Below are 15,234 nucleotides of genomic sequence, written 5' to 3'. Positions count from 1 at the left end.
GATTTAAAAAAAAAACAACCTCTTGTGAAGTAAAAGAAAAAATTTTGCACCAAGATTGAGCTTGACAAAATTTTAAGTAAGCCATTAGCAATTTAATGTATCTTCTGGGTGCCCACCGGCTAAGGCAGTACTGTTAAATGTGGTTTCATTAGTGCCAGCGTTAACTGCCTACCTTCCTTCCCTTACACTGAATTTGTATGCCATTAGTCTGTTGCTTGTGAAGGCTGAGTAGGGAGAGTGGCGTGATGGGTTATGTGTCCTGTTGTATTAATGGGTCTGTCTTTTTGCTGTACCTCTTGAAGATTGGTACCTGCACTCTGGCTGGGGTGCTCAGAAGGCTGACTGATGCTGACTCCTTAGTCCTGCTAACAGTTTTTTTTTTAGGAGGGAACCCTGAAAGTACATCTATGTAAAAACTAGCCTCCCTCATCTTTTATTTCATGTTATTCTTAGTAACACAGACTTCTGCAATGCTACAACAATACTGCTTCAATTCCTTTGGGCCATTCTGGTGATGCTAGAAAGCTGAAAATGCAGGTTAATCCTCCGGTAAAATCTTGCTACATGTAAATCCACATTTAAAGGGAGGGGGGAAGAAGCTTTTTACTTATTTGTATGTTATCTTAAATTACTAAGAAAATCCATGTTGACCTTCTTTTCTAGCTCTTTTAATTTTTAATTTAAAGGTATAACCTGTAAATTAGTGATTAAAACAATTCTCAGAGCAAAATCTTAGAATTACATTTTGGTTAATATTAGTGATCTAAATATAAAATTTGCAATGGTTAAACCAAAAGCAGTTTAAAAGTAACTATTGTAAGAAAATACAAGTGTGTCACCAAATTAGGATGTGTCTCATCAGTGCTGAGCGGAGGGGAAGGGTCACCTCCCTCGACCTGCCGGGAATGCTTTGCCTAATGCAGCCCAGCACAAGGTTTCTCTTTTTGCCGTGAGGGCACAGTGATGGCTCGTGTGTAGTATGGCTCATTTAAAAGACATTAAAGTAAGAAATGCCTATAAAGCCATCTTAAATTTCACTGTGATGCTTATGGGAAGGAGGAAAGAGTACTTAGAGCTATGTTTCTTAAAGCACAGTCATCTCTTAGCTGAGATCACGCATACTATTAGGCATCAGCAATAACAGTACGGCGTATGCCATGATTCTGCTGTTCTTTTCCACCACCTTATATTCCATAACTTGGTATATTCTGTTACTCTGGGGTTTAGAGCGCAATGCAAACTTGGAGTTCATAAGCTGGAAGGAGGTAATTGCAGTTACAGCTGTGTCACTACTCATACGTAACTCATACGTTGGCCCCTTTTTAATATAAGGGTGGCTCTGGGAATAGATTTGGGGAGCGAGGCAAGAAAAGTCGGTGTGTGTTTATTGGGGTCAAAAAAGAAAAATATCCCCACTCAATTGTAATCTATAGTTCTGTAACTAAAATGGCAGAATTAAGACATTTCATAAATTTCTTTCAACAGTCCTTAGGAATATAACCCATCATAGCAGCACTTTCACCCTGGAAAGAGTCTCTAGCTGTCTTCAAGTTGGTAACAGATGAGTGAAGATAGGTAATAAATAATAGTATGGAAACGCTTCTTGTTTGAACATATTTTGCCAAAAGCACTGAATATGAAGTTGGGTGAGAGGAAGGGGAAACATTTTCTGTGTGTTACTGACATCCTTTATGATGACTTAGTGGAACACCTTACGGCCAACTGTCTCCTTCGTTCACAGATGTTCCAAAGCTGACAGAGCTCCGTTTCTTTCATACAACAAAGTCAGGGGGTAATTCATTGTTAATTGTTGAATGTTCCTTTTTATAGTATCCAGAGCTGCCATGGGAGCCACCTGGCTTCCTCAGCTTCTGTATAATGTGTTCACAACATGGGAGACTCTGGCAACTTTAATATTTAAAGCAGTATCACTTGATTTTATATGTGGAGTGCTTGAACTAGGAAGGGTTGGATTTTGGTTTTCCTTATGAAAATGTGTATTTCAGTTAAAAGAAAAATGCTAGTAATAATTATCTCCAGAGTGTCTGGTTCAGGTTTGTGTTAGACTTAGTCAGTATTTGGGTACCAGCGTGTGATTTTCATACCTAATTTGATTAGTAGAAGGTGGAACAACTAGTTTGTCTTTGTGTGTCCGACCAGCGAAAGAGCAGTGATACAACTGTCTCACCCAGACAGCGGTGATCCTTACCTTGTGTATATGCGTTTTCCATGTCCTGAAATCGAGTTTGCAGGACATGCAGCATTTGTGCTATACTTCATACTAGTTATGCTGACCTTCCTAAAATTGTTTTTATGAGACTATTCTTTCTTACATTTGCTTTTGTGTGCTTATAGAGCAATCCAGAATTGTTGGTAACGTTGTCCTGGTACAGATCTGGTTCACGTACAGGAATGCATTTTTAAAGTACTATTCTCAGACTTCAGTGCACTTTAGTTAAACATCATAGGAAGGCAAACAGATGTCTGTCTTCTGCCACTTGCCATTTTTCTGAAGCAAGGAGGAAAAAGAAAACCGGTATTTCAGGGATCTGTTCCACATAGGTTTCATCTGTATCTCCTTTGCTGGAAGAGTCGGTAGTTGGCATCAATTTGGACCAAAAGAACTGCAGTTAAAGGCCATGAGGAAGGTTCCGTATTATTTCTCCAGAGCATTCTCACTGCTGACATTGTTTCTGGAGGCATGTAGCTCTATTGAGAAAGAAGTCTTCTGGGAACAAAAGTTTTATTTCTGAAGCAGGGGTTTTATATCAATTTAAGTATTAAATGATTTGTAGAGATCTACCCAATAATGTGGTTTATTGCAAGATATGTAGAAACTTTGTTATGTAAGTTGATTTAAAATCTTGGATTTTGTGAGAACATGTGCAGGAACTGATGGTTTAAGTAGCATTAATATAATAACCTTTCTTTGAATCAGCTCTGAACAGCACAAGTACAGTCTAGCTCATGCATTTTCATTCATAACTGATTTCATTCTGATCTACTGAAGAGCAGTATTTAGAGTATGATTTAGATTTTTATGTAATCATCAAAATGTATGGGCTGTTGGAGCTAAAGAATTAGTTTTGCAATATCCCATAAGGTAGGCGTGAGTCTACCTGGGTGTGCGTCTGCCCTATTGCATTGCTTCCCAAGGGTTTCACATAGACACCATTGCTCTCTAGAGTCAGACAGCATTCTGTTATCTGTCATGTTTGCATAGATTTGGTTATCGTGTTTGCTGAATGGGTCAGCAGAACGAACCCAAAGGTTGCTCTGTATACGAGTAAAGACCACTGCTGTGGGTCACGCTGTAAAAGATGCCCTTGCACGAGGGACTGCGCGCAGCATGTAGACGGTGTGGTGGCCACACTTGCAAGTCGTGCCGGACCCAAAGGGGGGTGTGTGACATCTGACTGTTGAGGTGCTGCCTGTAAGGTCACCTGCTATTGCTTTTGGACTCTGTGACATGGACCGCTGTGTTCTTTGCTGTGTTTGCCCTACTGTGACTAATTCAGATGCTGGATGAGATGGCCTTTATTTGGTTTGTCCTGTATCTTCCCTTCCTAGCCTGAACGATAGCCTGTTTCTCCAGCCAGAGCCTAGACAGTTTAGGCTGTGTGGTTTTCTGTGCCACAACTTGAGGGTGTCACCCTTCTTTTTTTTTCTCAGAAGACTGTAACATCAGAGGCTAAAATCTAGAACTTCCCACACGTTACTAATTATTGAACAAAATTCTTGACCAATTTTGATTGATCAGTTTCATTAGTTTTTATTCATTTTGTAAGCTTTCTTTAAATATTAATTTAACTATAATTCTATTCCCTGCTGGTGATGCAGAGTTGGATCTATTGCTGTTACCTATACACTACATCTGGGTTTGGAATTCCTTAACTTCTAGTATGCTCTGTCAAATTTTGGCTACATTTATAGTTGCTTAATTTCAACAAATGCTTGATATTGACAACCTTCTCTTCACAATTTACCTCATATACTTTCTGTGTTCATAGGTCAGACCATGTCACTTCTCTCCCCTAAGCTCTTGATTTCAGTGTCCTGTGTTTCAACCTAAATTCTTGGGTGAAATTAGGAGTAGTTGGAGTTTCAGTGTCTGAGTATCACTATTTATTTTTGTATTTAAATATATCTGCAACTCCTTTTGAACCAAGCAGATGTTTGAGTGTCCTAGTAAATTCTCTCTCGGCTCTTTGCAGTGCTTTCTAAGCATCCTGTTAGGCAAAGGACATTCTCCTGGTGTAAACACACCAGGCTCCATTCACTCTTTATTCTCAACCATCTTAAAATTGCACCTATATTTCATCCCCACAAGTAGACAGACTAATCTGAATTAGGGAACCTTGGGGTTTGCTTTCCTTCTTGTCCTGCCTATTTGGTTTGTTAAACCTCCTTTTTATCTGCTTTAGGTAAGGAATGTCTTTGTCTTGATATTTTAAGCATTGATGATGTGCAAAATACAAGAAAACATGTATTACTGAAGGAAACCTTTGGTTACCGTAGGGAGCGGTGGCCCTAGGATTAAGGGAGTAGAAAAGTGTCTGAAAACTATTTCCCGTCTCATTTTGCATCGAGCAATGCTCAGTCAGACTGAAAGATCTGCCCCACAGCATCTCAGTTCAGAATGATTGATAGTCGCGGTGCTGGTGTGCTTGGTGAGGAATTCAGAATCATGCAGCGTCTTTACTAACGTGTCATGGGTTGTTATCTTAGAATGGAACAGCAGTATTTTAAATGGTTTTACTTATTAGTAGGGAGTTAAGGTTTGTTTTCATGCTCGGTTAAAGAACTGCCGTTTTGGAACTACAGCGCTGAGAAAAAGTTGTGTGAGCAAAGCAAACCCAAACTCACAGATGCTCTAAAAATAACTGCAAGTCGAGGAAACGAATATTACAAGTACACATCTCAGATTTGGATGCGTGATGGTAGAGAGACAATTAAAAAGAATGTAATGCTTAGTTTAATGATTTATGAGACAATCAAATTGTAAGGAAAAAATGTAGGAAGAGAGTTTAGCACATCTGTCTAAAAATAATACAGTAAAAAAGAAGAGACAGTGCACTTCAGCATTCTGTGCAGGTTAGCTATAATAGCTAGGCCAGCCATGAAGAAAAAATATTCAAGAGCAGTTCAATAAGTTTAATAGATAGGTATAGACTTAAAGCATTTCCTGAAGGGAGATACGTGATGACATAAGACTGCACATTTTTTTGTTGTTTTAAATCTGTTATAACCAAGGAATGCTTTCCCAAAGCATTGATAGTTAAATTAAAAATACAAATCCTGGTTTTCATGGTATGTGATGGAGAATTATTGTTCTCTAGCACAGTAATATGTTGCAATTATTACTGAAAACCTTACATAATTTTTTAGATTGAGGAGTAAATCAGTATTATCGTGCAGCAATTGAGAAATTGGTGATCACTTTTTTTCCTGAATGTAGCTTGAAGGGCATGCGTAAAAATATTTTATTTTAAAAATACTTTGCACCTGAACTGCTGAGGCCTATTTTTTGTTACATTTCATGTTTAATTATGTAAATCTGTAGGAAAGCCTTAAAAAGTTACCCTTTGTTTAATCTCACATGTACCCCCTGTTTTGTACTGTGCTGTTTAATAAAGGGTCAGATTTTATTTACGTGGATAAATAGAACATAAATACAGACATTTCACACGATGTACCATGTAAATGTAAGCCTTTGTAGTTACAAGTTTTTGTAGCTGGAGAATTGTTTTAAAAGGCATGTAATTTATTAGCTATCAGTAGCTGCTTTATTGCCTTGCCGCGCTGCAGTAATAAATAAAAGAAAGTGAGCTGATTTTACAAATGGCACACAAGGTGCACATTTTGTGAAAAAAGTCTTTTTTTAAAGAATTGGCATTAAATCCTTTTTTTGTGATGACAAAGAGGCTAAGAGTGCAAACTGTATTTTCTGTTTATCGAAAACAGAGTCTCTTTTTCTCGAGGGCATTTTTTCCTATGATCATCAGGGGATTTCAAAAGCAATAAAGTGTGGAATCATTGTTCGACTTGAACAGTATTAAAACTTAGGTTTTAATTTCAGTGAAGTAATAAGATTTGAACCTGTCTCACATTACAGCACTGTAAGGCATTTAGCAATTGTATTTTAAAGGAGGTTTTTAAAATGCAGCTCACTTGTAAGCTAACTGTCTGTCTAGTAATTAATAGTTTCTCTTCAGCAGAGGCTGTTGTGATTCATACTAAGAAATCTCAGTTTTGTTAATAACAAATTATAATAATTGTAAGGATGTTAATTCCTAATTAGTTTAAACCTACAATCTTTTTTGCCCCTTTCTGAGATTGATTTTCAAATGAAGACAAAAAAGTAGAGACTGAAGGTTTCAACGTGATTTTCACCTTAGAATTAAAAAGAAATTATCCATCTTTATCTGTAAATTTCAGGAAACTTTATTCTTTTGTTAATAACAAATTATAATAATTGTAAGGATGTTAATTCCTAATTAGTTTAAACCTACAATCTTTTTTGCCCCTTTCTGAGATTGATTTTCAAATGAAGACAAAAAAGTAGAGACTGAAGGTTTCAACGTGATTTTCACCTTAGAATTAAAAAGAAATTATCCATCTTTATCTGTAAATTTCAGGAAACTTTATTCCTTGGTTAAGAGTGTAGATCAGCTTTCCTGCTGAGGACTGGGGAAGTATGCAATCAGGAAACATAATTTATATCATTAATGCAAGTCTTTTTTCGACATGGTGCATGGAAGGTAATTCTGCAGAGCGCTTCCCGTCTCTCTGCCGAACTCCAGGCTGCTGCAACTCACTGTGCACATTTTTGCACAGACACTCCGGGTTCAAAACGTAAAGATTTCTTCGGGTCGGTTGTTGAATGTTGGCTGATGAGAGAGTAGCAATCACTGCATGTTGTAACTGGAAATGAGCACGTTTTTGGCGGAGGGAGGGGGCACAGTGGAAGGTGCGTGTTCAAAACAGCCATCCGTGTTTAACACTGGAGTGGTGAGCTATGACCTTCCGTGATGATTTTGAACGGTAACTGCTTCCATTAGCCATCAGGTTTGTTTCTTTATTTTAGTAGATGGCCTAGACTGTAAATATTAGAGGATCTAAAATAAATCAACATATTATCCTAAGGATACAAAACGTAAGAGCTATTTGTGGTTAGGAGCCTTTGACAGATAGTTTGGATGAGGCAGATGATTGCCCGCCTCTCGTATCTGGCTTCCATTGCTGTGCCTGCAGGCAGTTTAGTGTTATAGTTGTATATTGATGTCAGGGTTACTACTGAGTGGCTAGCAATGACAGATGTCTATAATTACAGGCAATGCTTCCAGTATTTCAGAAGAGCCAGCCTATGTTGAACAATTATCTTATTTCTGGCTTGCCAAAGAGGGTTGTTCAAATTGCTGGTATTAGCTGCGGTGGCTGTAACACCTCTCCTTATGCCATGGGATAAATGTGCAAAAGCACTCTCACGTACAACCCCAGTGCAGAACCTCTTCAGAATATGGGGTATCGCTCCATTTCCTGCGCCTACGGCTTGATCCTGAGAGATGCGAACACCTGCAGCTGTGTTGGTGCAACGAAATAGTTGATGATAGCTAGTTACTGTAGTTCTAAAATTTCTCTATTTTTATTATTTGGTTTTAAGTGCTGAACTAATGTTGATTCTTTAGCCTTGAGGTTTATGGCCCCTAAGTATGCTGAATGGGCTGCTCGTACAGCTACAATTAAGTAACTCAGTAAAATTAAGCTGGACACTTCTAATAGTTACAGGGGCAAGTAAGCGTGTCGCTTACTGCTACTGAAGTACCTATAATACTTTATCTTGTGGAGTCTTCTGACTGGCCCAGATCTACTCTTGTAATCTTCAGGCGTCGGAGGATTGTAAAGCAGCATTTTGGCTCCTTGTTAAGCAAATACCTGACTGCATAGCATATATGACTCGAATGCGCAGTGCACTGTATAGCTCTCATGGAAAAGTGCAGCCCAGAACTGTGCCTCAGATCTAAAAATCTTCTGGATGGTGTTCAAGAAGTAATAGCTGTTAATAGTATTTCTCAGTTTTCACTATAACATTTGTACTTTAAACCCTGGAGGGGAACAAAAGAGACAGTGGAATTAATCTCTAATGGTACTTTACAAAAATGAACGTCTAAACAATACCTTTAAAGCTAAACACCTTTTTAACAATTGGCTACCTGAAATATAGCAGACAAAGCAATTTTGAAATTTTTTTTTCAGAGAATGCCTCTCATGCCGTGCCAGTAATAACAGCAGCTAGTCCGTAGTCATTCTCCCATAGTAACTTCACCAGAATTGTAACTCTTTCCTTCAAGATTTCAGAAAACAGGAATTAAGAAAGGAAGAAAGAAGCAAATAGGTAAATAAAAGCTGAGAGGATGTTGTTGAAATAGAGATCAGTTTCCATTTAAGAAAAGGTTTGTTGCTGGCATGGTGTGGGCACTCTGTGGAGCAGGAGGCAGGGAGTTACTCACTCTGGCACCTGTGTGAATTCTCTTGCTCCGTTGAGCTAACAGGGAAGGGACTGAGGAAGAGGGCCTGGAAAACAGCCTTTGTGGGAACCGTTAGTATCTCTTACTACCTCAACTTGCAATGACAGAGTATTTCAACAGATGAGGAAAGAAATAACATCCATAACAATGACACACAGCAGATGTACCCTTTCCTCTCCAACATTACACTTTGCTGTAGTAACAATACCCAAATATTTAAACGTTATTTTATAGTAGGTCTCTTTCAAATGAGGATAACCTTAGGCAGTATTTTTAATTAATCTAGGTTTGTCAGTAGATAGTGTAGCATTTGTATAATTGATGTAGTTCCTTGGGTTGCTTACAAACACATGTAGCAGTGAATTTGGCGTGTAGCCTGCTTCTCTTACATAGTGCAAAGCCCAACTTAATCTTCAGAGGTTGTGCTGAAAGTAACAGAGCCAATTCTTTACAGCCTGTTCTGGGTTTGTTTTTCATTTGGGGAGCTAACCATAAAACCGATTAGCCCATTCTCTTGGTATAGAATCTGAGTTAAGGGTGTTTTGAGATACTACTTCCTAAGATAGCTGGTCAGAGGTTGTATGTGTGATCAAGGGTTTCCTCTGTTAGGGAGAGGATAAAAAAGCCAAGGCTTCTTAAGACCTTAGTTCGGTCAGAAGGTAACAATGAATATTCTGGCACCCTGATATACTAATTAGGGGATTCAGTTCAGATTTTCACAAGTTGTCTGTAGGATTTGGAAGCTAAGATTTCTGCTGTTACAATGGAGTTTTTAAGCGCTGAAAATTCAAAATAGCTGATTTTGATTTTAAAAACAGTGGAAATTACTAAATGTGTCATGGCACTTGTCACTGAGTAAGAGGTGCTCTCCTCAACCTGTGACGTGTGCTCCAGCCCAGCTACTCCAGGCTGGGTTGTAGCACTGTCCTCACTCAGCTTCTGTCAGGTTGGGATAAATATGGTTAAGGTCTGGTTTTGCCCTCAATGTTCATGACAAAATACTTTAATGTTGCAGTGATAGTTCTCTGCAGCAAGGCCTGGAGAGCTTCAAGGAAGTTATAATATCTTAAGCATTTACACTGTGCCTACGGGTAATAACTTTACTGTAATTTTCTGAAGATTCATTATCCAAAATCTTAATTCATTATAATAGCCCTTATGAAACATATAGAAACCAACATTTTCTTGTGTTTTCTTATTTGCACAGTGTGAGAGATTCATTGCTCTGTTTTAATTTGTTTCATGGGGTGCGTTTGAGTACATTCCATACAGTGCTGTTATTGAATTTCTGTGACTGTCATTATATAGCCATACAACCTTTAGGAACTCATATTCTGAGCTTCCCAGTTCTGTAATCTGCTTCACATTTAAGAATTGACATAATTAGCTTCTTCAGAGTTAGAATGATAGTACCAAAAAGAGAAGACCTCAAAAGACAAAGCAGAGTTAAACATGTCTAGGGCCAAAGAGTAGAAAAGTCAGGGAACTAGTTTTAGTGTGATTACTGTATTATTTCTCTTTGTTCTTGGACTGTATGCAAATACAAGTGCTTTGCTTCATAAAACATTGCTTTTGCATTTTATTTTCTCATCCTTTTGAAACGCTGCAGGCACAGTTCAAGGAGCTGGGCGGTATGCAGTTGTGTAGTTTGAGCCACTGCTAAATCTGCTAGATCACAAAAAATTCCCTGGCACCAGAGCTTGCGAACCTGCTGTCTTCCTTAAACAGCCCAAGGTGGTTTTAATGGTACGGACAGGCCAAAAAACGGACCTTTGGATCCCTTGCCTTCACGCTTGCTTGAATATGTTTGAAATTGCTATTATTACTGAAAGTTCTTTGCTGGTCTCTTCTTCTTCTTCGTGGCCATGAGCATGGCTGTCGCCGTAGAAGGTAGCAGGGCCTCCGGGGTGCGTTGTAAGGGTGGTGTCAGCCCGAGCCCGCTTTAAGGACGGTGAGCGTGTCCTCGTACCGGTGGAGCTCACCGAACCGTGGAGCCTAATGCTACTTCTGCAGATTTGTGTTGTAAGAATGAGGTGGTGGTGATGGGATATTTCACTGTTAAACTTACATTTTTGGCGATATCATGGCGTGATCGCGTAGTGCTGTGTTGATGCAGGATTTGTGTTTTGAAGTTGTAAATCCTGCAGTTGTAGGGATTTGGGGGTGATTGTGTAAAGGTTTTACAGAAGTCTTAAACTGGTGGTCTCCTACTGGAGGCTAATTATCCTGCTTCTTACTTGAAGTGTCTGGAGGGAACTAAAAACTTCGGATTTTTTCATGCTGGAAGAAGGAATGGGGAGGTCTCCAAGGCAGGAGACACAGCCGGTGTGTGGCTGTGAGGCCCCCCATGGCCCTGGCTGCCTGTACCTTCATGGCTCCCTGATGGGAACCAAGCTGAGGATGAGATCACTTCCACAAGCGATTCCACATCTTTCATGACCCCTGTCAACGGTGTTTTCCTCCGCTTTTTGAATATGTAGCACGGTCTGTTGTTGAAGCATGTTTTATTATTATACGTCCAAAATGCTTTATCATTAATTTTTTATAGTGCTTAAAAGTCTAAGGGGGTTTCATTGTTGTGGTTGGGGGTTGTTTGCTTTCCTATTTTTACATGCTAAGAGTGTGTGTTGGTTTTGAAAATGGTTTTGAAGGAGGTGTTTAAAATATCACATTTATTTCAGCTTACAATTTGTCACATTACTGAACGGGTAGTAGTTTTTATTACAACCACTGTATTCATGCTGACTTGAAATGACCCTGTCACATGTGAAAACAAATCAGATTGTTGCTGTTAATGAGCTTTTCAATTTACTATTCAGTGGATCAGATAAGTGGATTTAAGAGGTAATGATCCTGCTTAGCACTCAAGCTTGGCTGTCAGATCCTAGTAGTTGTGGGAAATCCCCAGGGACAAAAGCGTTGACACAGTTCTTGATGGGATAATGGGAATCAAAGCTAATGGATGATAAAAGGAGTAGTAAGAGTTACAAGGATAATTGTGGATTAAAGCACTGCTCTTTGTCAACACTGACTGCTGTTTTAGTATTTTATTTGTTAAACTCTGATGTGGGGAGAGCCTAGTTTGACAACAGAGCACAATGCTGCTACCGCATGTGCTCACATTCCCTTTCCCCCCCTCGTTTTCCCTGGCAGAAAGGAAAAGCTCTTGACAGAAATGTGTGTTTGCTGCTCTGTTTACATTCCTCGCTACTGCTTTCTGTCTTTTCCTCACATCCAATACGGAAATTCTGACATTTTGCTAGAATTGCAGCTGCTGTAGCATTTCCACAGTGCACTATATAGAGAGATGATTTTTTTTTTTAAATCAGAATATGCTATTTTTGTATGTGAATATATTATTGTAGCTATATTTAATTACTGTAGAAGATAAATTCACATTTACAGTGGGAACATAGTATTTTGCAACGTTTGTAGGATTGTATTGCATATTACAATTTTTTTCATATTTTGATTGTCCTTTCACTACTGATTTTGTCACAATAAATTACATTCATCCAATTACGAAAAGGTAAGTTAACTTACAATTTAAGTTATCCTTGATCTTGGTGCAGTTTCTCGTTGGAGCTGCATGTTTCTTTACTCATGCCTTTATTATGCTCAGATTTAAAACCAGTGTCTTTGGGACATGAGAATACAATTTTGTTGTATTATTTGCCCTATTATTATTATTGACTTCCTCAGAGGTTGAATACTGCTGGTTTGGTTTTTGAGGAAAGTCTGCATCAGCAGCAGCAAGGAGGCTGGTGCTGGCAGGTTTTAGGTCCAGCAGCAGAAGTGTTGCGTTAGCCAGGCTCATTGGTGCCTGGGTGGCACAGGAAGTGTCAGCAAGCAGGATTGACAGCTAGATGGCACCAGGCTTTCACCGCTGGGTCACTGGGCTGCCGGCGCCGTGCTTGGTACTCTCCTTGGCTCAATCACATCATAGGGAGGAATTACATCTAACCCTTAATAATTTGCTTTAGTGTCCCTGAAGGTTAAGATGACTAAAATGCAATGTACTGACTGGTAGATCTGCGTTTAGCCCAGTCATAAATAAATAGCAGCGTTACTTGAGCACAGAGTAAAGTGGGTTGGCAGAGGGTTGTAAAGACATCTTGCAGTACGTGTCTCCCTTCTGTTTCTGAAATTGATTTAACCCAGCTAGATGTTTTTATCCAAACTAAATGTTAGGCTCCTAAAACTACCAGAATGTTTTATGAAGACTACACAGTAAGGAAAAAGTACACTTGATGCGTCCGGTGCATTTACTACTGCTTCGTCACAGCGGTTTGATCTGATAGGAAGGGTGCTAGGAGACCTTGGCTGCGAATATATGTCTTGGATCTGAACTAAAACGGAAAAGTATAGAACTACAAGTTACTTGGCTGCCAAAGCCTTTGTTCTGCCTTCAAGAACACAAAAACGAATGTCTGAAGAGTACCTAATTTGCCAGACTGGCAGTGCACGAACTTACAAATGCAAGCTATAGGACAGCGTTGAATCCCATCCCACTGAGGACAGACACCAACAAAAGAATGTTGCCTCCATCCCTTTGCAGTTTTTTTTATAATAAAACAGGTTTTTTGAATAGAGACTGTATTGTTCTGTGAACAACAAAGTGAGTTTAATGTGGAAATTTACATTTCCTTTGTGGGAAGAAATGTATGCAATGCAAGTAAAAGCCTATGGCTCCCAAATTCACAAAACACCCTCGGAGAGTGTGTAAGCCATCTTTTATATGTGCTTCAGGGAGGTTGGATGGACAGGCATTTGTGCCAGTACTTTCCTCATACAAAATAAAAATAGGAAAGGTTTTAAACTCAATGAAAAATGTTGGTACTTGCAAATGTCTATAACATGTTACTGTTGAAATGTTTATTTTCAGGTGTATGCCCGAATTTCAGAAGTCTTAGGAATAACAGACGACAACCATGTTCTGGAAACATTTATGACAAAAATGTGAGTTTGTGCTTGGGTTCCAGTCTGTATGTATTTTGTTTTGTCTTTAATGTTTACATAAAATCTGAGTTTATTTTGTTGTTAAGGTTGCTCTTTGCTAGAAAAATTACTTACATGAATTTTAAGTATTTGAAGTAAGGGATAACTGTTTTCAGAAGCACCCATATCTTATCTTCTGAAGGTACTGCAGGCCCCCCGATAAGCACTAGCAGCTAGATATGTCTTCCACAGTCCCTGCATCACCTCTGGAAACGGCTTATGGGAGAACAGAGCTGAGATTTCATGGACTCTTGTCGAGTAATAGCCTGGCATAAACAGTCCTGCCCTTGCCCAGTTCTCATTCCTAGCACCCTCAGATGCCACTGGAATTGCCTGTAAAACTTCATGGCAATTCACGGTGGGGAACTGACCAAGTTAAAATAATCTTTGGTTTGGGCAGGCTTTTTTGGATTGATTTTTGGCAAAACCTGGCAAAATTTGCACTCTTAAAAATACGGATTCACAGAGGGGCGTTTTAAGGCCTTATACTGAAGGAGGCATGGGGCATTATTAGCTGTCTTGTCACATCTGGCATTTGTCAGAATGAGGTGATGTGGTATTCTGGCAGATAAGCGTTGCAATACTTTCTCTTAAGAATAATCCTAGAAAATTACTCTGGAGAAGGCTGCGTTTTTCTCATGCCTCTGCTGCAGCCGCTTTCCTTGGGTGCCAGCAGCACGACCAGGATTTTGTCTTTTATTACTTATGTCCTTCATGAGATTTGATAGTTTCTCCTGACTCAAAAAGAGTTTTATCTCAAATCAGTTTTGCTCTTGAAGTAAAACAAAATGGTCCCTATGAAAAATTGTGAATATCCACTAAAAAAATCTGGGAGTCCCCAGGAGACACTGAGTTCTGTGTGTGCCTGGAGAAAGAGAAACAAGTACCTTACCACTTTATTCTGCGGTGAGGAAGATGCTGTATCCCATCATTTACTTCATGTCTTCTGACTTACAAGACCTTTAAATAATTCTCTGAGTAGACTTTGACCTACTAGAGAAACATCTCTACTGATGTTGCCAGGTTAGCTGTGACCTGTTTGGACAGTATTAAACATGGCTTGTCTTTTGCTGCCATGACTACAAACCTTGAGAAATAGTAGCAATTAAGACAAGGTCATTTTCTAATATGACTTAACTTTTCTGTGGAAAAGAAGGCATAAACTCGTTGCTTCCTCGAAACCAGAAGCCGAGTGTTATGTCTTGCCTTAGGATAACAATAGTACCCATCAAACCCTGATATTTATCTGGAGTAAGCTTTGATGACAGGTAAATCGAGGGTGATGAATGGAAAAATATTGATGGATTCTTCAATATTTCAAAACTTTCTGGAAGTAGTCCGTGTTATGGTACTGCATGGCTAGGCTTCTGTCATGGTTTAACCCCAGATTGCAACTGAACCCCACGCAGCCCCTCGCCCATGGCTTGAGATAAACACTGAAGTTTAATACGTGAAACAAACCATGCACAAGCAAAGCAAAACAAGGAACTCACTCCCCAGTTCCTGTGGGCAGGGAGGTGTTCAGCCATCCCCCGGAAAGCAGGGCTTCGTCACGTGTAACGGTGACTTGGGAAGACAAACACCATCACTCCAAATTCACAGAGTCACAGAATGGTAGGGGTTGGAAGGGAGCTCTAGATAAACTTCCACAGCAGCAGAGGGTGATTCAGCTCTTGCTGAATCATAGAATCACAGAATGGTTTTGGGT

General features: G+C 39.4%; 1 protein-coding gene across 1 annotated transcript in view; it reads left to right on the top strand.

The window, feature by feature from the left end:
* Positions 1–10,393: 10,393 nt before the first annotated feature.
* The window catches only part of LOC104515667 (ran-binding protein 17-like), a gene marked incomplete at its 3' end in the record, with an annotated part of 58,777 nt that continues 53,936 nt past the window's right edge, over positions 10,394–15,234 (top strand). The window contains 2 exon segments of the mRNA XM_010159727.1: positions 10,394–10,435; positions 13,414–13,487. Coding sequence (XP_010158029.1) covers positions 10,394–10,435; positions 13,414–13,487 — 116 coding nt within the window.

Source organism: Eurypyga helias, unplaced genomic scaffold (genome assembly GCF_000690775.1).
Source record: "Eurypyga helias isolate BGI_N326 unplaced genomic scaffold, ASM69077v1 scaffold14659, whole genome shotgun sequence".
Lineage (NCBI taxonomy): Eukaryota > Metazoa > Chordata > Aves > Eurypygiformes > Eurypygidae > Eurypyga > Eurypyga helias.
The sequence above is the reverse complement of the archived record's forward strand: the minus strand, read 5'-3'. Positions and strand labels throughout refer to the sequence as shown.